Source organism: Siphateles boraxobius, unplaced genomic scaffold (assembly GCF_051911475.1).
Source record: "Siphateles boraxobius isolate OS27281-9 unplaced genomic scaffold, OSU_SipBor_1 11, whole genome shotgun sequence".
Taxonomy (NCBI): domain Eukaryota; kingdom Metazoa; phylum Chordata; class Actinopteri; order Cypriniformes; family Leuciscidae; genus Siphateles; species Siphateles boraxobius.
Window position 1 is genome coordinate 5,686,218 of NW_027508711.1, and position 26,935 is coordinate 5,713,152.

The window sequence follows — 26,935 nt, forward strand, 5'->3', positions numbered from 1 at the left end:
AACTTAATTATTTTAAATGTATATATAAATACATTAATAAATGAATATTTATATAAATAAATAGATATTAAAATAAATGATGTATCTAAGCAAACCTAACCATAATCCTAACAAAACTTTCTGGAATTAAAAAAAATAAGTATTTATAAATAATAACTTTTTACTTGGAGGCTTTGTCATATTCAGCTCACTGTTATTCTCAAAGTATTAAGTAATAATAATATAATCTGTGTGCATTCTGTGTTTTCAGGTGTCCTGCAGACTTCGTTGGCCCCAAATGTCAGTTCCCGAACCCGTGCAGCCCATCGCCGTGCCGTAACGGAGGTGTTTGCCGTGCACGGACGCAGGGGAATGACGTGGAGGTGACCTGTGACTGCGTCTTAGGATACAGCGATCCGCTCTGTCTGACACCTGTCAATCATGCCTGTATGAGCTCCCCGTGCCGTAACGGAGGAACCTGCTCTCTGCTCACGCTCGACACCTTTACCTGCCGCTGCCCACCTGGATGGTCAGGTATGACCATCACACACTTACATCACCCAGACTAGATGCTCTTCCTTGCGAGCTGGAAGATAAGTTACCCTCTGCTTTTTCTTTTATGTGTATAGGTAAAACGTGCCAACAGGCCGACCCGTGTGCGTCAAACCCCTGTGCCAACGGTGGTCAATGTTCAGCGTTTGACTCGCACTACATCTGCACCTGCCCTCCTAACTTCCACGGCCAGACGTGTCGGCAAGACGTGAACGAGTGCGCTCTCTCTTCCTCCCCCTGTCGTAACGGAGGCACCTGTACAAACGGGGTGGGCTCGTACCTCTGCCGGTGCCCACCGGAGTACGCTGGCACACACTGTGAGCGCCTGTACCACCCATGCCACCCCTCGCCCTGCAGGAACGGAGGGACCTGCTTACAGACCAGCGACACCTCCTATGCCTGCACTTGTCTGTCAGGTAAGTGCGCATAGTTGTGTGTCAAGTTTGCCTTTTTTTGGAGGGGGGTTAAGAAAAAATATTTTATGAGTGAATAATATATATATATATATATATATATATATATATATATATATGTATGGATATACACTACCCTTCAAAAGTGTTAGATTGGTATGTTTTTTGTAAATGCTTTTGAAAGAAGTCTTTTCTGTTCAAAGCTCCATTTATTTGATCCAAATACATCAAAAACAGTAATATTGTGAAATATTTTTACAATTTAATATAACCGTTTCTTAATTGAATATATTGTAAAGTGTAATTTATTCCTGTGATCAAAGCTGAATTTTCACCATCATTACTCCAGTCTTCAGTGTCACATGATCCTTCAGAAATCTTTCTAATACGATGATTTGCTGCTCAAGAAACATTTCTGATTATTATCAATGTTAAAAAGAGTATATATATATATATATATATATATAATGTATATGTGTGTATGTGTGTATATATATATATATATATATATAATTATTATTTTTCTTTCAATATACATTTAAATGTATGTATTTATCATGAAGTATATATGTAGCTAATGCAAACAACAAAGAAATTAATGAATAAATAATTATATATATATATAAATATTTTAAAGACAATATTTCTACTTCAGTTGCATTACATTTCACCCTACAAAAGTTGAATAGTTTTAAATCCATATATAAATAGAATAAAACAGTATAAACAGTAATGAGAGTTTTGAAAACAATAGCTTTTGTCTTAGCAGAAGCTATTAATCCTGCATGTGCTCAGTTACTCATTACCAGCATGCCAATCTTGCATTAAATGGGATGCTTTTTGGTTGTAGTTTATATTTAATCCCAATGAGTGACCAATATGACTCAGTTACTCACTCAAGCACATAAACACAATCTGTATACGGTCTCAGACTCTTTGATGTGTATTAAATGTGAATCATTTTGTCTCTCGCAGGGTTCACGGGTCAAACGTGCGAGCATAACGTTGACGACTGCACCCAGCATGCCTGTGAGAATGGAGGCAGGTGTATAGATGGCGTCAATACGTACAATTGCCATTGTGACAGACACTGGACCGGTACTACTTTGTTATACTTTACAATAATAATGCAATGAAAGAAATATTTTGCCTCACCTCGCATTTGACCTCTGACCCCTTTTTCTTCAGGTCAGTACTGTACGGATGACGTAGACGAGTGTGAATACTCGCCTAACGCCTGTCAGAACGGAGGAACGTGTCACAACACCATCGGCGGATTCCACTGTGTGTGTGTGAACGGCTGGACGGGCGACGACTGCAGCGAGAACATCGACGACTGCGCTAGTGCAGCGTGTTCCCAAGGCGCCACATGCCATGATCGAGTCGCATCATTCTTCTGCGAGTGTCCACATGGCCGCACCGGTACGTTTGTTTGAGCAACTTCTATTTTTTTTATTGCCATCTTAATTTTACCCAACATTATTGTTATTTTAGTATTATTTGTATTCTTTTATAGTTAGAGCTGCACAATTAATCGTTAAAAGATTAATCTGCATTCACGCTGCCGCTGAGCCAGAGAGAGCATTTGTCATGTTTCGGTATGAAACGGCTTCACAAACAGTCTTTTCAATGATACAGTATCAGTATTTCTGTCTTACAAAAATTCTTATTATCACAGAAGTGCTGGGATAAAAGTTTATAGTACAGATATTAACACTGATGTTTACGGTAGCGATCAAAATAGAGTGACTGTGAAAAATGTATTTGTTATTGAATCATTCATTCAAGACATTTGTTCAAAAACACTGATTCATTAAGTAATGAAACAACTGAAGTATTTATGAGTCAGTCATTGAATCATTCATTCAAGAGATTTGTTCAAAAAAGCTGATTCATCTAGTAATGAAACAAGTGAAATCTATGAGTAAGTCATTGAATCATTCATCCAAACCAATTTTATTTTTCATATTCATTCAAATTAATTCAACATTTTTTTAAATAGACTGCAGCAGTTAATATGTAATAATGTTACATGGTATGTTACATGTTATTTTATTTAGTTGTCTGTTCAGAATCGTGATCTCTATTTGAAACAAAAAAATCGTGGTTCTCAATTTATCTAGAATCGTGCAGCTCTAATTATAGTATTTATTAGTATGTTGAATTATCTTTTATTTGTTTTAATTTGACTATTTATGTACTGTTATAGTATTTATTTAATTATTCTAGTATTTATTATATTAAGTTTTCAGAATTAAGTTTTCTATTTTTATTCCATTTTATTTTATTCAAGTGACCAAAAATGATCTTTAATAGTTTTAGCTTGCAATAACAACACTGTTACCCACAGGTCTTCTGTGTCACCTTGATGATGCCTGCATCAGTAACCCATGTCAGAAGGGCTCAAACTGCGACACGAACCCGGTGAGTGGAAAAGCCATCTGCACTTGTCCGCCCGGCTACATGGGATCAGCCTGCAACCAAGACATTGACGAGTGCTCGCTCGGTAAGAATCACATATGATTGGTTAGAAAGAATTTGAAATGCTGTATGTTTTTGCATTACAATAATATTTGATTGATGCATTTTAGGTGCAAACCCATGCGAGCATGGCGGACGGTGTCTCAACACTAAAGGCTCCTTCCAGTGCAAGTGTCTCCAAGGCTATGAAGGCCCACGCTGTGAAATGGATGTTAATGAGTGCAAGTCAAACCCCTGCCAGAACGACGCCACCTGCCTTGACCAAATCGGTGGATTCCACTGTATCTGCATGCCAGGTATGGGTCTTTTACCATTTACCTGCATCAAAAGCACATCACTGCTGTTGTCTGACTGATTGTTTTGATGTATAGGTTACGAGGGTGTGTTTTGTCAAATGAACACCGACGATTGTGCATCACAGCCTTGTCTCAATAACGGAAAATGCATCGACAAGATCAACTCGTTCCACTGCGACTGCCCCAAAGGTAACTTCACAATTTTTAGAGATCTGATCATAAGAATTAGCCACGGTTATGTCTTTTTATAATGTGCATTGTAGTTGAGCAATCAAAACAAACAAGGTATTTATTTCTCTCCAGGGTTCTCTGGGAATTTATGTCAGGTGGATGTGGATGAGTGCGCCAGCACACCGTGTAAAAACGGCGCTAAGTGCACAGACGGACCAAACAAATACACCTGCGAATGCACTCCAGGTACACCTTTTCTAAGTCTTATTCTGTATATTGTAGCAATAGTTTCTCCCATTTTTTTTTTTTGTGAGATGTGATAGTTTCACCAAAAACCTTTCACATTTGTTTTCGTTAAAATATTTCACCTTTTTCTGACCCTTTTGCAATTGTATCTTATGATTTACATACTGTATATAAATTACCTGTATTATAATTGGCTAACCTCTTCGAATAGGAAATGAGTCTCTGCCAAGATTCTAAATATGGAACGATGGTTGTGATGTTTTCTTGCAACATCTTTCTGACCCTTAGATTTAGACAGTCTTTTTTTTCAACTGTTGCTGCGTCCGAAATCGAATACTTCCCTACTTAATAGTATGCGGAAAAACTGTAAGCCAATAGTATGTCGGAATGGTATTCGAAAACTGTAGGTAAAAAGTAGCGGGATGATCTACGGCTTCTGCTGAGATTCTTAAGGATGCATTTGATAGACACTTTACTATCCCATGAGGCTTCGGGAGAGGAGTTGTGAATGGCAGTGCAACGCAAATGAAGCCGTAGGTCACATGACAGTGACATAATGGCGGATGTAGTGCATCCAAATTTCATTCATACTACACATGCATACTATTTAGAACATACTTAATGGTCACAAAGTTTAAAAACAAATTTAATGCCTACTATATAGTATGCGATTTCGGACGCAACATATTAAAAAAATTCCATATTCAAATTACCTGTGTTATGATTGGCTGTCCTCTTAGAATAGGAAATGAGTGTCACTGGCAACATTCTAAATACAGAATGTGGGTTTTCTGCAGGTTTTGCTGGCGGTCACTGTGAGTTAGACATCAACGAGTGTGTGTCGAGCCCTTGTCATTACGGCGTGTGTAGGGATGGCGTGGCCTCTTTCACCTGTGATTGTCGCCCCGGATACACCGGCCGCCTGTGTGAGACCAACATAAACGAGTGCTTAAGCCAACCGTGCCGAAACGGAGGCACCTGTCAGGATAGAGAGAACTCGTACACCTGTACCTGCCCTAAAGGAACCACAGGTAACACATGCACACGAATAAAAACCCTTGCGAAGTATGACAGTGAGTACATGATGACACATTTATCATGTCGTGATTGTGACCGCAGGTGTGAATTGCGAGATAAACATCGACGACTGCAAGAGTAAACCATGTGACTATGGAAAGTGCATCGACAAGATCAACGGCTACGAGTGTGTGTGTGAACCAGGATACACAGGTGAGTCAGTGCAGCATCTGTGTATGTGTGTGAGAACAGGTGGCCAGCGAAGTGCAGAGCTTGTGTATCAGATAACAGATATGACTTAGGACAGAGACTGCCTTTCCCAACTGGGACACACACAGGTGTGCTTTACATTAATGCTTCGGCCTGACTGATCACAAAAGTGACCCTTTTTATGTTGTATTTAAGGAGAAAGGTACAATAGGCTTTGCTAAATCGTGAATATAGTCACACGGCTAAAGGGCGGCCAACATACAAACATTAAGGACACAATCACATTTTTTTAATTAAAATATTCCACCTTAAAATTCTGACCCTTAGAATTAAACAGTCTGTTTGTATCTTAGGAATTCAATATGTATATTTCCTGAATTATGATTTGATAACTTCTTCGGATGGGAACTAAGACATTGCCAACTTTTAAAAAAACTGTCATTTATTTTATTTAGGGCTGATGTTGCCCACAATCTTTTTGTTTTCCTCGTAAAAAGTTTTCCAGCCTCAATTTAACAACTAATAGCACTGAGTGCAAAGCTGTAACAGTTTTTTTATGGGTGAATCTAAAAGTTAAAGACTTTTAAAGTAATTAATTTAGCTAGATGCAAATACTTACATGCAAATAGCATGCGGAGGAAAAAAAAACAATTTTTTTAAATCTTGGTAGTATGTCCCAAATAATACTGTCAAACATAATAAGATAAAATAAAATAAATTGTCATTGCAACTTTATTTTTATTAAGGACTGATATTGCCTACAATCCTTTGTTCCATATAAGGAGAGGACAGTTCACTTTTCAACCTCAATTTTACTACTTTTTACTTCTAAAATAGCTCTGAATGCAAAGCTAAAAAAGCATGATTTCCCATTTCATGCTGCTTTTTGTGTATATAGATTAAGCTTGTCCTCAAAGGCCTTATTGTTTGCTACATAATAAAAATGAATTAAAACAATCCCTGAAATGTAAACCAAGGTTAATGGTTAGCAGTCTATGTGTGTTGCGCAGTAGCTAGGTGAACAGGTGTCCTTTAGCATCACTGAAAATTTTGAGCAGTGCTGTATGTATTATAGCAAGTATTACACTCAGTATAGTGTGTTTGTGAGGGAAACTGCAATAAAGTCCCATTGTTGTTAGAGAATCAAACAGTTACCCATTACCCTACAGAGTAGGTGTCCTTTAGCATCACTGAAAAATTTGAGCAGTGCTGTATGTATTATAGCAAGTATTACACTCAGTATAGTGTGTTTGTGAGGGAAACTGCAATAAAGTCCCATTGTTGTTAGAGAATCAAACAGTTACCCATTACCCTAGTACTTTGTGTGTGTGTGTGTGTGTGTGTGTGTGTGTGTGTGTGTGTGTGTGTGTGTGTGTGTGTGTGTGTGTGTGTGTGTGTGTGTGTGTGTGTGTGTGTGTGTGTGTGTGTGTTGATGGGGTAATTGTTGTTCGGCCGTGTGTGAAATAGGGTCTGTCCTTTTGTATCTGGGAACAGCCCTCTGTAGGACCTGCCCTCCCCCAGCGAGTGTGTGAGGGGTGTGTGAGCGGGTCTGAAAGACGGAAAGAAAGGAGGAATGAATGAGCACAAGAGGGTGGAGGAAATCCTTTGTGCATTTGGAGCAGGGCTGGAGATCTGGGATGGGGCCCACACACACACACAAAGGCAGACAAAAAACAAGAGGTCAACACACATATGAGTCCCAAGGAAAATTCCTTTACTACTGAGTGTGGTTTTGTTTTTACATGCATTTTAACTTATTGATAGTTTTAAGGTTCAAACTTTTGGATAGATCACTGTAAGACTCTTTGGAGGACATCATCTAATATTTAAGATGGTCAATTAGGAAAATGATTGACAGGCTTTTCTACACACATATGAATGCAATCTGAATGGCATTTAAGTTGTTTATTATCATGAAGATAATGTGATATTCACCTTAGAAACTACTTGATATCAATTTAACCTCATTTACAGTCTTAAATTAGGTCAAAATTTGTTGTTTTTCAAGTTTCCTCAACTTCTCATTTTCAGTTCTGCTGATGTAACGAATGTCACTTGTATATTTTACTATATTTTGGGAAGCAATGACAGTAAAAAATGTCTAGTTTTACAAAAGATTAAAAATATATTTATGATACAGCCCGTTTTCAAAATTGATCATAACAATGAGAAATATTTCTTGAGCAGCAAATCAGCATATTAGAATGATTTCGGAAGGATCATGTGACACTGAAGACTGGAGTAATGATGCTGAAAATTCAGCTTTGATCACAGGAAATTATATTTAAACATTTTACAATAGAAAACAGTTTTAAATGGTAATAATATTTCACAATATTCCACTCGTGCCCACTTTTTACGACTAAATCAAGCCCATTCTGTATTATTTCACACTGAAAGTTCAGTTTTGCTATTAAGAGCAAGTTGCATTTTTCTGTTGACTTACACACTATTTTAAAACATATTGTTTTTCCTCACAGGCTCAATGTGTAACATCAACATTGACGACTGTGCGATAAACCCCTGTCATAACGGTGGCACCTGCATCGACGGGGTCAACACCTTCACCTGCCTCTGTCCGGAGGGTTTTCGAGATACCACCTGCCTCTCTCAGCACAACGAGTGCTCCAGCAACCCCTGTATTCACGGCAACTGCCTGGACCAGATCAACAGCTACAGATGCATGTGCGAGGCGGGCTGGATGGGACGCAACTGCGACATCAACATCAACGAGTGTTTGTCCAACCCCTGTGTGAATGGAGGCACCTGTAAGGACATGACCAGCGGCTATGTGTGCACTTGCAGAGCTGGCTTCAGCGGTAAGACGCTGTGTACCAATTCACATGCTATCCTTCCTAAATAGTATACAAATGCATTAGAACTACTCTGGCATAATATCAAAGTGTGCATGCTTTTTTGGGCTGATATTGCACACAGTGCTTTGCATTAAGTAAGAGTAAGAGATGTGAGAGTTCAGCTTTTTCTACTAATAATGGTATTGAATGCAAAGTCAAAACAGCAGTTTTTAGAAGATTGAACCTAAAAGTTTAATAAGAAATTTTCAGATGATTAATTTAGCTAGCTAAGCTAATGCTTACATGTAATCGCCAATACAGGGTTTGTGTAATTTTATGCAAGTTTTATAATATTGTATGCTTAGATTTCGCTGCCATGTCAAAATAAAATATATTGAATCTAAATAAATCTTTGTAGTCTAAAATGTTAAAAATAATACAATTAAAATAAAAGTAATATTATTTTATATAATGTTCAATACATTATAAAAATAGAATTTAAGTAAAATAAAAGTCTTAATTCACTCAAAAGTATGCATTTGCCTACTTTTATACATTTGCTGCTGTTTTGCATATAGGTAATATAGTGTTTGATGACAAATCGTATGCCAGTTATGCCTGGATTGAATAATATTTTCAGTGGATTTTTGAAGTTTGCATGCATGCTTTTCTGGCTTAATTTAAATAAATAAATTGGATAAATAAAAATTTAATTAATCATTTAAAAATAAAGTAAAATTTTATTATATTTTTCAATAGATTATTAAACTAAAATAAGTCTTAATACACTGAAAAGTATGCATTTGCACACTTTTGTACTTTTTCTGCTATCTGTCTGTCTGTCTGTCTGTCTGTCTGTCTGTCAGTCTGTCTGTCTGTCTGTCACTCGTTCAGTCTGTCTGTCGTTTTGTCTGTCTACAATCTAAAAATGCACCGTTTTATAATAACATTGTAGCACTACACACTCCAAAGCATATATTTTCTGACTTTTGTACTTTTATTTCTGCATTTTGAGTGTATAATGATTTAACGGGGTGTTTTCTTGCGTTTAGGTCCCAACTGCCAGACTAACATTAACGAGTGTGCATCCAACCCCTGCCTGAACCAGGGCTCCTGTATCGACGATGTGGCCGGATTCAAGTGCAACTGCATGTTGCCTTACACAGGTACAAACACACACACAAACTTGTGCTCTGCTGAACTATTTGCCCCCCAGCACCCATTGTGCAGCTGTTTTTTATTATGAAACGGCAAACTTTGCAGAGGTCTGCATAAAACTATCTGGGGATGTGAAATAACACCACTGTGTCGAGGGTGGCTACTCAAATAGGTCTATTTCCTGTTTGGCCTCTTCCTGTTTCCTGTTAAGGCAATGAATTGACAATAGAAGGAAACTCCAAGTGACTTCCTGCTATGGCTGGTCACAGTGGAAACTGATAAGGAAGTGCCTGCAGGAACTGAGCTGGAAAAATGAGGCAATAGAAGAGCGAGACTGGAAAAACAAAGAAGGATTAACTTCTGTGCTGAATCTTCAGGCTTTTTTCTTATTTTCTGCACTTTTTTTCTGAGGGGAAAAACTGCAAAATTCTACAAGATTAGTTTAAACATGGTCAAATGTTTGCTACACTTTTATTGGTTGCAGGACACATATCCAAATTAGCTAAACTATTTAATAATTGAACATTCAAGGAGTGTACAATGTGGCTTTTACTGTATCGTTCCCATATTTTAGTATTGATACTATTATAGTTTTTACTAATATTTTGAAGTTTTTATTTGTTTTTATAAAAATAAAATAAATTTTCTATATAGTTTTTAATTATTTTATTTTAATACTTGACTTTAAACTAAACCAAATTGATTTGCCTTGTCAACTGAAATTAATTAGTTAACATTTTATTTAACAATAAAATAACCCTGACCTATATGAATCTTTTGCATCCATTTTGACACTTTCTCGATGTGTGTTTCAGGAGAGGTGTGTGAGAACATTTTGGCTCCCTGTGCACAGCGTCCTTGTAAGAATGGAGGCATGTGTCGTGAATCAGAGGATTTTCTTAGTTTCTCCTGTGCTTGTCCTGCTGGATGGCAAGGTAAGGATGTGCAAATTTGTTTGAGTTTCATGCTCTCTATATGACCCTCATCATCATCATCACTACACTCTCGCAACACAGGTCAGACTTGTGAGGTGGACATTAACGAGTGTGTGAGAAATCCTTGCACTAACGGAGGAGTGTGTGAGAACCTGCGTGGTGGATACCAGTGCCGCTGCAACCCTGGATTCACCGGAGATCTGTGCGAGAACGACATTGACGACTGTGCGCCAAGTAAGACAAACCCAGACGGCATTTTTGGGCATCATAGTTTGTGGTGCCCTTTAATCCTACCTATATAGACAACTTGCTAGGTTTTAAAATGGCTATTGTTTGAAACTTTAACCACATTACAATGACATTCAAAACTATATGTGGTTTTGACACTTATTTTTTTTGTTCTATTTAATGTCATTGCATCTCAGTTTAACGTACATGACAAAAACTGAACAATTTGTATTACTAAAGCAGTGCAAATTTATATTTAGGGCCATCATAGAACATTAAACGGTGCTTTTGATGTTCTTTAATGCTGTATATGTACGTATGCATCTTGCTAGGCTTTAAAACAGCAATTGTTTTAAAGGAATCCTCTGAACTTTAAGCACCACTATAATGTGGCAAAACTATTATGTGGTTTTGAAATCAGTCTTCATGATGTTTTATTTACATAAATTTTGAATAATTTGTGGTAACTACTTGATAAACAATAGTTATTAAAAGTTAAGATAAGCCTGAATACTGCAGTAATTATTTATTTTCTCTCTCAGATCCGTGCAGTAACGGCGGTGTGTGTCAGGACCGTGTGAACGGCTTTATGTGTGTGTGTTTGGCTGGTTTCCGTGGGGAGCGCTGTGCAGAGGACATAGACGAGTGTGTGAGTGCCCCCTGCCGTAATGGAGGGAACTGCACTGACTGTGTCAACAGTTACACCTGCAGCTGCCCTGTAGGGTTCAGCGATCAACTGTGAGATCAACACACCGGACTGCACTGAGAGGTAGACACTCCTTATTTCAACGTTTTTACTTAAAAAACACATTAAAGTCGATAAGAGATGATTCAGAGTGGACATCACTTGCTGAATTTAAATACATAAATTAATTTCATTTTTTTAAATTAAAATGCATTATTGTGATTTCAGATTTCTTTTTTGTTTGCATACGAAATGTGTGTTGTTTCTTCTCTACAGCTCGTGTTTTAATGGTGGAACATGTGTGGATGGCATAAACTCATTCTCATGCGCGTGTCTGCCGGGATTCACCGGGAATTACTGCCAGCATGACGTTAACGAGTGTGATTCGCGGCCTTGCCAAAATGGAGGCACCTGTCAGGATGGATACGGAACCTATAAATGCACCTGCCCACACGGATACACCGGACTCAACTGCCAGGTACACAAACACGCTAATATACATATATACACACACACACACACACATATATACTGTATATATATATATATATATATATATATATATATATATATATATACACAATGGTATATTTTCATGATATAGATTTATTTCACACTTTTTATCTACTGATGTGTGTTTTAGAGTCTGGTGCGCTGGTGTGACTCCTCTCCCTGTAAGAACGGTGGCTCATGTTGGCAGCAGGGGGCGTCTTTTACCTGCCAGTGTGCCAGTGGCTGGACGGGCATCTACTGCGACGTCCCCAGTGTCAGCTGTGAGGTTGCTGCCAAGCAGCAAGGTAACAATCACGGCTATAGACGACTACTACTCTACTAAACACCTTAAAACTTAATAGGCTCAAAATAAAATATATTTTATTTATGTGAAAGAAATATATAAAATTTTAGATTAAATGTAACGCATAAAAAGTAATGCATGTTACATTTTGATAACTTTTGCAAAATTTTTCATTTCTAATCCTGAATGAAAGAATGAAAAAAAATGTAATTAAAAAAGTTGAAAAATTGCGATGGTTTCCCTGCATGTCATGTGACTATTCACCAAAATCAGAGAACCATGAACATTCAAATGTGTTGTTAAATTATTGCAATTGTTGAAATATAAACCTTCTCCAAGTAAATATTTTAGGAGTATATTATAATAATAATAATAATAATAATAATAATAATAATATTATTATAATAGTAATATTTGGAGTTCTGCTGACAGTAAGGTTTGGGAATCCCCTTTATACAATTTTAGATTATTAAAATTATTATATTTTGATCACTTGGCAATATTTGTAGTTTCTGAACTGGGTAGAATGTGCTTTTTTTGCCTAGCAGTTTAAACAAACAGCCAATTACTGTCCAAAAAAACACATTAAAGTTGCACATATTAAACTAGCTGTCTCTCTCTTTCTCAGGAGTGTCTGTGGTCGTTCTGTGTCGTAATGCGGGTCAGTGTGTTGACGTTGGTAACACACACCTGTGCAGATGTCAAGCCGGATACATGGGCAGCTACTGTCAGGAGCAGGTGGATGAGTGTATGCCGAACCCCTGCCAGAACGGAGCCACCTGCACTGACTACCTGGGAGGATACAGCTGTGAGGTACGAAAACCCATGACATGCACATCATTTATATGAGATGGATAGACAGACAGACATATTGATGGATTGATGGATAGACACATGGATAGGTAGATAGATGGATGGATGGATGGATGGATGGATGGGTGGGTGGGTGTATGGATGGATGGATGGATAGATAGATAGATAGATAGATAGATAGATAGATAGATAGATAGATAGATAGATGGATAGATAGATAATTTATTGACAGAAATTCAAATATGTTGTATAATGTGCATGTAAAATTAGCTATTCTTTTTCTCTGGAGTGTATGTGAGGTAAAAAAACACATACATGTGTGATCGCACGTGCACATTGACATTCTCATCATTTATATGAGTCTAACGTCTGTTTATCTCTTTCAGTGCGTTCCTGGATATCACGGGGTCAACTGCAGCAAGGAGATAAACGAGTGTCTGTCTCAACCCTGTCAGAACGGAGGAACCTGTATCGACCTCATAAACACATACAAATGTTCCTGCCCACGGGGAACGCAAGGTACGCGTGCACATTCACACGCTCACAGACGCTGGAACCATCACTTAATATTTCAGTTGGTGAATTGTTTCGATTTGTTTTCTCTGCCCGTGTTTGCAGGTGTTCACTGTGAGATTGACGTCGATGACTGTTCCCCAGCCGTGGATCCGTTAACCGGCGAGTCACGGTGTTTTAACGGTGGCCGGTGCGTGGATCGCATAGGCGGTTACGGCTGTGTGTGTCCGGCCGGTTTTGTAGGCGAGCGCTGTGAAGGAGACATCAATGAGTGCCTGTCTGACCCCTGTGACCCCAACGGATCCTACAACTGTGTACAACTGACCAATGACTTCCGCTGCGAGTGCCGTACAGGATACACCGGTACGAACAGACATATAATACACACCAGGGCATTAATGTCCACAAATGTTCACATATGCTGGGAAAATAAACACAATTATCATTGAAAATGACCAATATAAATACAGTAAACGTTAAATAATTAAGTGTTGGTCTATTTCAAACAAGATAGATATTATTATACTGTTTTGTCTACATGACAATTAAGCTTATTTCTCTCTCAAATGTATATTATTATAATGCAATCATTTTTTCATTGTAAAACAGTAATGGAAAGAAGAAAACCCAGTCCAGACACATTTATTTATACCGAGTATACTTATAATTATACTACAGACACAATTAAAAAAAGTGAACATTTTATTTGTTTCTTAGCATAAATTAAATTGTATAAATAAAATAAAAAATTGTACTTCACAAATATGATTTACAATTTAAAAATATTTGTTTATTGCATTTTGAAGGTGAAGTATGACCCAGAGTATTTTGTTAACTTTGTTTTAATGTTTTGTTTTTTTAATTCACAGGCAAGCGCTGTGAAACTGTGTTCAACGGTTGCAAGGACACGCCATGCAAAAATGGAGGAACATGTGCTGTAGCCAGCAACACCAAACACGGATACATCTGCAAGTGTCAGCCGGTGAGTACAAACTCGCATTGAAGGCTAATGTTGTTATTAAAACTTTCTAAACAACATATAAACACCATTAGTGCTCGAGAGCTGTTTAGAGAGATGAATAGAACATACACAACACACGTTCTAACCAGTGGTTCTCTCTCAGGGTTACTCTGGCTCCTCCTGCGAATATGACGCTCATTCCTGCGGCTCCCTGCGTTGTCGTAACGGTGCTACCTGCGTCTCCGGTCACCTGAGTCCACGCTGTCTCTGTCCGCCAGGCTTCAGTGGGCACGAGTGCCAAACACGGATGGACTCGCCGTGCCTCACCAACCCCTGCTACAACGGGGGCACTTGCCAACCGATCAACGATGCTCCGTTCTACCGCTGTTCCTGCCCCGCCAACTTCAACGGACTTCTTTGCCACATCCTTGACTACTCCTTCAATGGAGGGCAGGGCCGGGACATCGCCCCGCCCCCGGAGGTGGAGATTAGATGTGAAGTTGCTCAGTGCGAAGGCAGGGGTGGAAATGCCATCTGCGATACGCAGTGTAACAACCACGCCTGTGGATGGGACGGCGGCGACTGCTCTCTGAATTTCGACGACCCGTGGCAGAACTGTAGCGCTTCCCTGCAGTGTTGGAGGTACTTCAACGACGGAAAATGCGACGAGCAGTGCGCCAATGCTGGCTGCCTATATGATGGATTCGACTGCCAAAGCCTGGAGGGGCAATGCAAGTAAGTGAAATTCATTTTTATTTTATTATTTGTTTTATGATTTCATTTAAAAAAAAAATATATTAGTTTTATTTTTCTTTATTTTTCACTGTTATTTGTTTAATTTTGATTTCTTTATTTTATTTTGGCTATATATATATATATATATATATTTTTTTTTTTTTAAGGTCCCATTTTAATATAAATTGTACAATCTTTTATTATCTGTGGAAAACTGCATTCTAATGGAAAAATCCTAATAAATGTAATGAAAATTTTAAGGTTAAAAAAAGTCCAAAATGTATACAGGGAAATCATTCATTTTATTTAGAAATGTTATTTTATTTTGACTGTTTTATTTTATTTTTTATTGCTTTATCGTATTGTATAACGTCCAACGACAGCTTTATTTTTCACTGTTATTGTTTAATTTTGATTTGTTTATTTTATTTTGGCTAAAATGGGACCTTAATATATACAGTATATATCATATATCTATCGTTAATGTTTTTTTATCATTAAGGTCCCATTTTAATATACTGATATTGATAATATACTATATATTGAAAACTCTGCATCCTAATGGAAAAATCCTAATAAATGTAATGATGATGATAATAATAATAATAAAAAAAATGCTAAAATAAAAACTGCATGCAGAGGAGGTCAGTGGAAAATTTGACATTAATTTGTAACTTCTCCTTCAACCTCCTCTTCAATCTCTCCCTCCAGTCCACTGTACGATCAGTACTGTAGGGATCACTATGCGGATGGTCACTGCGATCAGGGCTGTAATAACGCGGAGTGCGAATGGGACGGTCTCGACTGTGCCGATGACGTTCCTCAGAAACTCGCCGTGGGAAGTCTGGTACTAGTGGTCCACATCCCACCCGATGATCTTCGCAACCGCTCCTCGTCTTTCCTCCGAGAGCTGAGCGGACTGCTGCATACGAACGTGGTGTTCCGCCGGGATGCTAACGGAGAGCCGCTCATTTTCCCGTACTACGGCAACGAGCACGAGCTGAGCAAACACAAACGCTCTGATTGGACCGACCCGGCCCAGCTGCTGCAGCGAGCCAGGAGGAGCCTGACGTCATTTATGAAGCCCCGCCTACGACGAGAACTGGATCAAATGGAGATCAAAGGGTGAGTGTATTGACTTTATGAAATTTTAACTCTTAAATCAAAATAATTAAATGCAACAAATGCAACTAACAATTTATGTTATGTTATATTCATATTTAATGTGCTTTTAAACTTTGTGATTAAAATGTTTACATGTTTGTGTGTTGTAGGTCTATTGTCTATCTCGAAATTGACAACCGTCAGTGTTATCAGCAGTCTGACGAGTGTTTCCAGAGCGCGACAGATGTGGCAGCATTCCTCGGTGCGCTGGCCTCTAGCGGGAATCTCAATGTTCCATACATCATCGAGGCCGTCACAAGTGAGTGCCACATTTAGGCCAAAAACACTGTTATTTCACTATTATTTCTATACTATTATAGTATTTATCAAAATTTAAAATCTTCAGGTTTAATTTTTAGTTGGAGTAATTTTATGTGCTTTTGTCATTTTTATTTATTTACTTTATTTTGTTTATACATTTCTATTTAGGTTTAATTTATTTTTATTCCATTTATTTATTTATTCATTTGCCAATACAACATTTTTTAATTTTCATTTTAAGTATTAAAATTTAGTATTTTAATATTTTCAAGTATTTTTTATTTTATTTTTAGTTACATTTTAATTTTAATCTTATGTGAATTTGTCATTTTTATTAGTTTTTATATTACTATTTATGTTTAATTTTATATCAGGTTTGGTCTTCCTAATTATAGAACTTCACCTTCAATGAAAATTAGAGATGTTGCTTGGCAACTTATTGTTTTTCATGTAATATTTTTTCAGCTTTATTAAAATTTTTAGGTAACAACATTTAAACATACTGTGTGCAACTCAAACACCCATTACATCATTAACTGTGTCTGTGCGCAGGTGAGGACGAGCCTTCAAAGACAGGGGAGATGTACCCCATGTTCCTGGTGCTTCTTGCTCTGGCGGTTTTGGCCCTGGCGGCGGTGGGCGTCGTGGTCTCCAGGAAGAGGAAGAGGGAACACGGACAGCTTTGGTTCCCAGAGGGATTTAAAGTCTCTGAACCCAAACAGAAACGAAGGGAACCGGTCGGAGAAGATTCTGTCGGACTCAAGTGAGTGTGCGGCACTTTGATTAAAGCGACAGTGTCATATTTAAATATTAGATGGAAAAACTTTTTTTAATTTTGGTCAATGAAAACTTTTCACATTTTTGTCATGCTGCATAATGGTTAAATTGCTAATCACAATTATTTTGCTCATAATTATATTTTTAGTAAAGATTTTGGTAAAGTTTTATTTATTTTTTAACTACATTTTAGTCTTATCTTTTTTTTCATCATCGGTATTGCATATTGTTATATTGTCAGTTATTGACTATATAATTATTAATGACATTGATATCTCATCGTCTAGTCTTAGCAATGGAAAAAAGGTTGTCAACGAATATTTTTTTATTATAGTTTTTCATTACAGAACTGTTTTAATATTAAAACATTTTAATAATTTAATGTAATAATATATAAAATGTATATTTAATGTATAATAATTAAATATATAAAACAATTAAAGGAACAGTGTCATATATTTTTGAAAAATATTTTTTTTTGCCCCCAAAGTCCACAAAAATGTAACGTTTTCAACCTTTATTGATAACATACAACTTTGTTTCCCGTCAGGCCTCTGAAAAACTCTGACAGCTCTCTGATGGATGAGCAACTGAGCGACTGGGCAGAAGACGACACCGCTAAACGATTCCGGGTGAGTGTGCTCACCATTCAAAGACTGTTTGCTCTCTGTGTAAAGTTATGTTCAGCGTAATCCCGCATGCATGTGTAACTGTGTGTGTTTGTGTGTAGTTTGAGGAGCAGTCGATTCTGGACATGACTGGTCAGCTGGATCACCGTCAGTGGACGCAGCAGCACCTGGACGCCGCTGACCTGCGTCTGAACTCGATGGCTCCGACGCCACCGCAGGGCGAGATCGAGAACGACTGCATGGACGTCAATGTCCGCGGGCCTGGTGAGCACTTAGACCGTTACCATGATCAGTGTTTCCCCTAGGATTTTGTTCTCCCCAAAACTACAATTGTCGCGTAGCGGGCGTTACAGAAATGTGTGTTATAATAGACGCAGTAGCTGGTTGTTTGAATCGGTGCATTTCTAGAGTGAGCTGAAATGACAAGAGTGCGCATAAATATATACAACATTTATTTACACATCACACAACTAAATAAAATGGGGTTTTTTTCACACAAATTCGGGCCGGCCCCCAAAACAATGGTAGGGGAAACGCTCTGATGATGTTACTGATGTAAACTTTGGAGTTTTCTTTAAAACTCTCTTTGTTCTCCCTCATAGACGGTTTCACTCCACTGATGATTGCGTCGTGCAGTGGCGGCGGTGTTGAGAATGAAAACGGCGAGGGAGAAGATGATCCATCCACTGACGTCATCACGGACTTCATCTACCACGGTGCCAACCTCCACAATCAGACAGACAGGACTGGTGAGACCGCGCTGCACCTGGCGGCCCGCTACGCCCGCTCGGACGCGGCCAAACGCCTGCTGGAGTCCTGCGCTGATGCTAATGTCCAGGATAACATGGGCCGCACGCCTCTCCATGCTGCCGTTGCTGCTGACGCGCAGGGTGTCTTCCAGGTAAAGAACAAATATACCCATTATATTCAGCTTCTGTTTCAGGAGGGTTTCAACTCAATTAATTTGCTATATGAATAAAGGCATGAATGTTAACATAGTAATTCAATATAATAATTTTTGTTTTGTTTTAATCGAAATTTAAATTTTAATAACAATATCATATTTACTTATAATAATATCAATATTTTTGGTAATTAAAATAAAACTGAAATAAAGTAAAATATTAATATAAGATGGAAAAAATGTTGCCTTTGCAACTCACTGAAATATGTTTGTCAAAGTCCTACAATTATTAAAACTGAAATATAAGTTAAAGCTAAAATATTTAAGAACAAATACAAAAACTAGGGATGGGGCCGATCCGATCCAGTATCGGTATCGGCTCCGATACTGCCATTTTTGCCGGATCGGGTATCGGTCAGACGAGGCCGATCTAAATCCGATATTGTGTGTTTACTATTGTGTTAATGTTAAGCCCCACAAAAGCATTATAAAGCACCATTAAGTGTTCGTGCACTATATTATAAGTGTTCTGAAGCCATTCTATAGTACAATGTGAGATAGAAATGAATATTTAAGTAATTAAATTCAAGATCACGTAAACTTTTCCCTCCGCTGCGGCTGTCAATCATTCTCCATTCAGCATTCAACAGCGCGGCGCGTTCGGTTATGACGGTCAACTCGATGAAACTCTCCAAGATGATTCAATGTTACTATTAGTATACTTGATCTGTAGATAAAGCTCTATGGTTTCGTATAAAATGACTATCTTGCTGGACTTGCTGTACCTTAATCATGTTACTTTTTACCGTGTGTCTGTTAGATCACAACACTGGAGAGCACTATAATTGTTCTTCACAGTAACTGAAATTTAAAACTGTTAAAAGAAAAGGCTGAATAAACTATTGCGTAGATAGATACTGTATAATACACTACGCATCAATATGTCTTTCCTTTGTGCTTGGAACTTTTCAATGCGGACTCGAAGCGGTGCGCGCTGTGAGTCTGTGTTGCTTCAAGCGCATCATTCTGCGCTCGGGATGCGCTTAAGCACTTTGTGCCGCACTGTATTGGAGTCTTTCATAATCATATCATAATACTTTTGCGCAATGAAAGATTATTAAATGTCGCATCTATCATATGTTGCTGCCTCAATAAACAGCTGTGCTATACATATAAAAAATGTCTTAATTTTATAGTAGCTAGACTATGTATATACAATAAATGATCTTTTTGATTTTTGTTATCTTGTTTTTCATGAATGTATTTTACAACAATACAAACAGCAATGTGTAACGTTTTACCAGATTTAGTGCTGGTGCCTACACTTATTGTCTCTTATTTGTTCCCCGCTAAATAATGTTTTTTTCACTATGTTCAGATTTGATACAATTATTGTGCACTCGTGATTTTTCTAGACTAAATTTCTAATTTCTAGAGTTCTAATCTAGTGTATAATATAATTTTTGTCATAGGTTATGATAATTTTTTTTTTATTTGTTGTTTTTCTTTATAATGAAGTTGTCTGTATTAAAGGTATTGTAGGTAGAAAGCCACAAAAATACTTTTGGTCCAAATTTGTTTAAACTGTCTTTATATATCAATGCATAATTAAAATGTAAGTACTCTGGAAAAGAAATTATAAAAATCGAGTGTCTGTAGTCCTCTCAGGACTGCAATAAACACAGCTCATTATTCCATTAACTCCCACCCCCTCCCTTCTCGGCTTCTTCCAAAGCCACGCCCCCAAAACAAATGAACGCGCGATCCCGGCCGTTCGCATGAGGTCTATGGTTCGCTCAGTTTGAGGAGTCGGACGCGTTTACCAGCTTTACCAGATGTAGTGACATCATGTCAGAATCACAAATAATAAAATAACTAACTTTATCAGTATGAATATAAACAATTAACATGACAGTTAGTACTCACTATCAAGCTCGCATATCGATACTGGTAAAGTTTAAAATATTTTACTAGCTCGTAACGGAATCAAACTCAATATAAGGCAAAGCTATAAATAGCTTCATTGATACACGTTTGCCGTTACTATCAGTCACACTTTGATGAAGGTGAATTTGTAAGATTCATAACATAAGATTGTTTACAGATAAACTGAGTAACATAGCCTACACTCAAACACCTTCTCACAACTGCATTGCAGACTCAAGATAATATAACACACACACACACACACACACACAACATATATTGTATAGCACATACAAATACAACATAAAGACATAGGTAAACATATGTAGAGCATATAACAACAAACCAAACGTGAAAAAATGGAGCAGGTACAGTTCACGGTGAACATAGGAACAAAGTTTAGGCAGAGGGTAAAGCTAGGTATAAAAATAGATCCCCTAAACTTTTTAACCTAAATTTGGCGAAATTAAACAAAACAGCTTTCAAATGCAGATGGGCCTATTGCTTATTTATCGTCTCAACCCTGGCTCAGTAACGTTATACCAGTCGACACCAAAGTTACACTGTCATAGCTAAGCAAGTACCGTTAGTTATGCTACGTAACGTTAGGTAGCTATATTAGGTAGCTACGTGTGCTAGTGATACATGCTTCATGAAAAAATAAATACCATCAAAATGAAAACAGCAAGATTACCTGTCCAGCAGAAATAAAGCCATCATGGAGTCACTTTTCAGCCCCTTGAGATCCCTCAGTAGTCGCCACCGCTGGAAAGCCACGCCGATATTGACTCTCGTATGATTTCTTTATTTATCCAAAGACTTTTTGTTCATAGCCTTTTCAAATACTGTCTTCCTTTTTTTAACTTGTTTGACTTCGCTGCCTCTATATGCAGGTAACGTTACTGAGAATTTTGACTGTTCTTTCTCTGCCATAATTGTTATTACTAGCTTCCATGCCTCTTCAAACGGGTGCGCACATTTGGGCTGCTCCTGTATCAGCAGAGGTGGTATCCATGGTAGCGAGGGAGAGTGACAGTTGCCCCAGCCAATCATTTCTTTCGTCCCGAATGGAATAATGAGCTGTGTTTATTACAGTCCTGACAGAACTACAGACACTCGATTTTTATAATTTCTTTTCCAGAGTACTTACATTTTAATTATGCATTGATATATAAAGACCATTTGAAAAAAAATTGAAAAAAGTATTTTTGGGGATTTCTACCTACAATACCTTTAAGTAGATTGTGTTTAACAGTGTTTACCAGTTCAACACTAAGTTCTAGAAATTCTGCTTGATTTAAAAAAAAACTGCGCTGGTATCGGATCCGTATTAGTCGATACTCAGAATATTTGGTATGGGATTGGATCGGTTCAGAAATATGGTATCGTTGCATCCCTAAATGTAATAAATATTGACATGACAATCAATTTGAAACACTTACAGTTGCATATTTATTTTCAGAATGGGATTTTTCCTGTTAATCCTGTTTTTCTGACTTCCTTTTCTAACCTTATACTTACCTCAAGTTGCCTTTTGGGACATATGCATACATGCGTACATATCATACTTGCCTGTTGAGAGGAGTTTATTGCAACATCATATAAAATCAACAATTATAATAATAATAATATTAAAGCAAACACAGCTCTGGTATCGGAATAGTATCGGTATCGGCCGATATCCAAATTCAGGTATCGGGATCGGATCGGAAGTGAAAAAATGCGGATCGGTGCATCCTTAACAAAAACTAATAAAAACATATAAGCACAATAACAAAAGTACTAAAATTAAAATGAATAAAAGCCAATTCAAAATATGAATATTTACTATATATAGTAGTTTTCCCCTAACTAATGTCTTTTTGTAGGTAACATTTATATTACAATTTATTTAATATATTAAATGTATATTTAATGTATAAAATAATATATAATATGCAATGTATAATATTTAGTTTTGTGCACATTTTTTTATTTATAGGTTGTGCTCTCTAGATGCTCTTGGTTGCTGAATAATGTTAAAACATGGCTTTGTGTTTGGAAATAGATTCTCATTCGGAACCGAGCGACGGATCTGGACGCCCGCATGCATGACGGAACGACTCCGCTGATCCTGGCCACCCGATTGGCTGTCGAGGGAATGGTGGAAGAGCTCATTAACTGCCATGCTGATCCGAATGCTGTTGATGATTCTGGTATGATCACAAACAAACATTATAATCTCAACCAAATCTCTCTAAAAAAAAAACTTATTTTGAAGATGCATGGAAGTCCCCAATAACCCTTTTTTTGTTTCTTCTGTAGGTAAGTCGGCTCTTCACTGGGCGGCTGCGGTTAATAACGTGGACGCTGCTGTCGTTCTTTTGAAGAATGGAGCGAATAAAGACTTACAGAATAACAAGGTGGGTTTTTGAAGTCGATGAGTTTATTATAGAAGTCAAAATTAAAATGTTTATTCCAGATTAGAAGTGACTTGTGTGTGCTTTTGTAGCAGTGTTATTTATATTACATTATATATACATTACATTACATCATTTAATTACATTTATATATTTGTATATATGCCATTATAGTTATTAATATTTTGGAATTAGTTTTCACTTTAAAATGACATACTTCAATAAATTAGATTTTTTTAAGTATTTTAATGTGCATTTTATTAGGTTTTTGCTTTTATATTATTAATATTTAGGTGTAATTTATTATTATTTTTCATTTTGAGTTAAATTTTTATTTATTTCCAGTTAGTAATTTAAATTTTAGTTCAAGGCTTACTTCAAGTTTTTCCTCAAATATTTGTTTTATTTTAGCTTTATTTAATTCAACAAAAAAAGTTAATGATAATAACCTTGTTTTTTAGGAGGAGACGCCACTTTTCCTGGCCGCTCGTGAGGGCAGTTATGAGACCGCTAAAGTCCTGCTTGATCACTTGGCCAACCGTGACATTGCGGATCACCTAGACCAGCTTCCACGAGACATCGCCCTGGAGCGCATGCACCACGACATCGTCCGTCTATTAGAAGAATACAACCTGGTCCGGAGTCCCCCGCTGCCCTTATCACCCCCTCTCTGCTCACCCAACACCTACCTGGGCATCAAACCCAGCCCGGGCAACAACAACACGGCCAAGAAGGCGAGGAAACCGGCGGGTAAAGGCGTGGGAGGAGGGAAGGACAGCGGAAAAGACATGAGAATGAAAAAGAAAAAGAATGGAGAGGGCAAAAACGTAGGGATTATGGAAGTAGGCGTCCTCTCGCCTGTCGATTCGCTGGAGTCGCCCCACGGTTACCTGTCGGACGTCTCCTCCCCACCTATGATGACGTCACCCTTTCAACAATCCCCACCCATCACTTTGAATCAACTCCAAGGATTGGCTGATTCTCACATGGGCGGAGCTCTTCAGAGTTTAGGGAAGCCGTTTGACTCCGCCCCTCCACGCTTATCCCATCTGCCAGTGGCTAACAATGGAGCTCAAACAGGGGCGTGCGATTGGCTGCAAAGAGTGCAACAGCAACAACAGCAGGCAGGCTTCACACAGCTGATACCCACAATGCTCCCTGCCACCACTATGTCACATATGGGCTATCCAACAATGCAAACTAGCCACCTCGGCGCAGCGGCGCACATGATTCCCAACCACACCCACCAGAATATGGCGCCCATGCAGCATCAAAACAACGCCTCCTCTGGCCACATCCTCTCTCATCACTTCCTAGGTGACCTGAGTGGGCTGGATCTTCAGTCTGGCTCAGGACACGCCCCCATCCAGACCATCCTACCACAGGAGAGCCAGCGCATGGCTCCTCCCATTTCTAGCACGCAGTTTCTGACGCCGCCTTCTCAACATAGTTATTCTCACCCCATGGACAACACGCCCAGTCACCAGCCGCAGGTTCCTGACCACCCGTTCCTCACGCCCTCTCCTGGCTCTCCTGACCAATGGTCAAGCTCGTCTCCACATTCCAACTTGTCTGATTGGTCAGAGGGCATCTCAAGCCCACCCACCAGTATGCAAATGAACCATATACCAGATGCCTTCAAGTAGGCGGGGCATTAGCATCAAGAAGCTTGACTGAGTTACCTAATAGACTCTTTAAATGATTTTATATTAATGATAAGAATTGTTTTTACTGATTTTGTATGCTAAGAACCATTTTTATTATTTTTTGTATTTATTTATATGCATTTTGGACTACAGATATAAAAGATCTTTTTTTAATTTATGCTGTATTTTATTTTTATTTTGAACATTTACTGTTCTGAAAATAATTTTGAATATTGTGTTGCTGCCAGAAAATTGTTTTTGTTTTGTTGCTTTGGTTTTGTTTTTAATTAATTTCAGTATTAATTAGATTTTATATGGTCCTTTTACCAAACAATTAGTTTTCTGTGAACAAAAAAAGTAGAAAAATAGACTTAAAATGGTGACTTTATTGTATCTTGGATGTATTCAAATGAACACATGCGCACTCTACACACGTTTGTTTGTGTCTTTACATAAAAGAGAGTGGTTTATGACTGATTTATTCTATTTTACCGAGTATTGTCTGTAGACACTGTTTTGAGTTCATTGAGAACCCAAATATTTTTCCCATGGTACCTTAAATCAGGTGTTTTGGGGAGCTTTTTCATATGTAGCTTAGCAATCACTGTTATTTATTGCCTGCTGTAGACATGTAGGACATATTCTAACACATGAGTTTGTGTGTGAGAGAGAGAGGGAGAGCGAGAGATGTGTGTGGGTGTCAAAGTGTGATGACATCATTGGTGCTCATGAGGTGTGATTGTTGCTTTCCAGACTTTTTATGTTTTATAAATGCAGATCAAATGTCCTAATGATAACATGAAAAAGACAGACTTGTAGTTTGTGGAGAAAAAAGTATTTTGTTCAATGTTTTTTGTAAAGTACCTTTTCTTGACACAATAAAGGACACCGTTTGGTGACATTACTTTTACTATGTCTCTCTCATCAGTCTTGATTTGCCTTCAAAATATTCATGTGAAAAGCAGAAAAGCATCACTATTACTATTTCTTATACACTACTGTTCAAAAGTTTAGAATAAAGATTTTCTGTAATGTTTTTGAAAAGTCTCTTCTGCTCACCAAGGCTGAATTTGATGAAAACATTGTGAATTATTATTATTACAATTTTAAATATTTTTTTTCTATTATAGTTTATTTAGAAAAAGAATTCACTCCAACAAGAAAGCATTTTTATGTAAATATAATATTAATATTTCAAATAGTTAAAATAGTAGATTTAAAGTTCTCACTCACTGGCTGTATTTTATGTGGTTATTTTAAAAAAGATGACCCCGAAGCATCTCTGGATGGATGAGTGTAAATGCTTTTCCCAGATTCAAGTGGAACCAGTGACATTCAACATTCACTGAATTCATTTTTCACTACTTCACCTCTGTCTGCCATTTAAAGGCTGAACGAGGCACCCGATTCACCTGCAACTCTTCATTTACATCCTGGGAAAGTGCACTAAAACATGATGGATCTAAAATTAAACCTCTACTATTAAATATGATCTATGAAATAATAACAGATTCATATGCATGGTTCTTTGGTTTCCCAGGCTGCTCTGCACATATTAGTGAGAATGGCTTATTCTTTAAAATAAGTTTTGGTTTGTTCCGTTACCAATAGTGACTCTGTCCCTGTGTCACTTGTTTAATCAATTAAACTACATGAGTTTAATCAATTAAACAAGTCACACAGGGACAAGGTCACTATCGGTAACGGAACAAACCAAAACTTATTTTAATGAATAACTTAACTGCAGGAAGTGTCTGATTAATTGATATACACCCGACAGTGTTTGTGGATCAGGACATGCATTAAAAAGTTTTGGCTTCAAATTAAAACTCTGCTGTCAGATTAGATTTTTAGACTTCGCTAATTGCGTTCAATTCATCAAACTTTAAAGGGTTAGTTCACCCGAAAATTCTGTCATTAATTATTATTAATTATTTTGTAAATATGAATCTCCTACACGCGTTGACGTTACAAAGTCCGCTCTTGTGTCAACACAACGCGCATGCGTCGTGGTGGTCTCTCTCCTTTTGGAGATTAATATTTAAATTGTTGTTGTTCGGTTTTTTTTTTTTTTTTTTTTTTTGCAAATACAGCATGTCGCTTCATAAATTTGAGGTTAAAACAATGGAGTCACATGGTTTACTTTTATGATGTCTACCACCCTTCTGGGGCTTGTGGTAGTTGGTAGTTGCGTAGACTGTCAATGGACGAAAAGCTCTCAGGTTTCATTAAGATCTTCAATTGT

The 26,935-nt window shown here is 37.7% G+C and overlaps 1 protein-coding gene and 1 long non-coding RNA gene across 2 annotated transcripts in view; both read left to right on the forward strand.

Annotated features, from left to right (window-relative positions):
* Nucleotides 1–25,600, forward strand: part of LOC143700483 (uncharacterized) — a 41,198-nt gene extending 15,598 nt beyond the window's left edge. The window contains exon 2 of the long non-coding RNA XR_013189377.1: nucleotides 25,397–25,600. This is a non-coding gene — a long non-coding RNA (uncharacterized LOC143700483). The remainder of the gene's footprint in view (nucleotides 1–25,396) is intronic.
* The window catches only part of notch1a (notch receptor 1a), a 33,708-nt gene extending 8,108 nt beyond the window's left edge, over nucleotides 1–25,600 (forward strand). Inside the window, 32 exon segments of the mRNA XM_077194369.1 lie at nucleotides 251–513; nucleotides 609–947; nucleotides 1,920–2,042; nucleotides 2,133–2,366; nucleotides 3,295–3,450; nucleotides 3,536–3,721; nucleotides 3,797–3,910; nucleotides 4,025–4,138; nucleotides 4,936–5,169; nucleotides 5,258–5,368; nucleotides 7,846–8,184; nucleotides 9,213–9,326; nucleotides 10,134–10,253; nucleotides 10,335–10,487; nucleotides 11,024–11,210; nucleotides 11,212–11,250; nucleotides 11,443–11,644; nucleotides 11,810–11,963; nucleotides 12,591–12,775; nucleotides 13,162–13,294; nucleotides 13,394–13,651; nucleotides 14,158–14,270; nucleotides 14,413–14,984; nucleotides 15,696–16,109; nucleotides 16,259–16,407; nucleotides 16,962–17,172; nucleotides 17,737–17,818; nucleotides 17,917–18,079; nucleotides 18,418–18,716; nucleotides 22,693–22,840; nucleotides 22,950–23,047; nucleotides 23,506–25,600. Coding sequence (XP_077050484.1) covers nucleotides 251–513; nucleotides 609–947; nucleotides 1,920–2,042; nucleotides 2,133–2,366; nucleotides 3,295–3,450; nucleotides 3,536–3,721; nucleotides 3,797–3,910; nucleotides 4,025–4,138; nucleotides 4,936–5,169; nucleotides 5,258–5,368; nucleotides 7,846–8,184; nucleotides 9,213–9,326; nucleotides 10,134–10,253; nucleotides 10,335–10,487; nucleotides 11,024–11,210; nucleotides 11,212–11,250; nucleotides 11,443–11,644; nucleotides 11,810–11,963; nucleotides 12,591–12,775; nucleotides 13,162–13,294; nucleotides 13,394–13,651; nucleotides 14,158–14,270; nucleotides 14,413–14,984; nucleotides 15,696–16,109; nucleotides 16,259–16,407; nucleotides 16,962–17,172; nucleotides 17,737–17,818; nucleotides 17,917–18,079; nucleotides 18,418–18,716; nucleotides 22,693–22,840; nucleotides 22,950–23,047; nucleotides 23,506–24,690 — 7,192 coding nt within the window. The 3' untranslated portion in view covers nucleotides 24,691–25,600.
* Nucleotides 25,601–26,935: the final 1,335 nt, after the last annotated feature.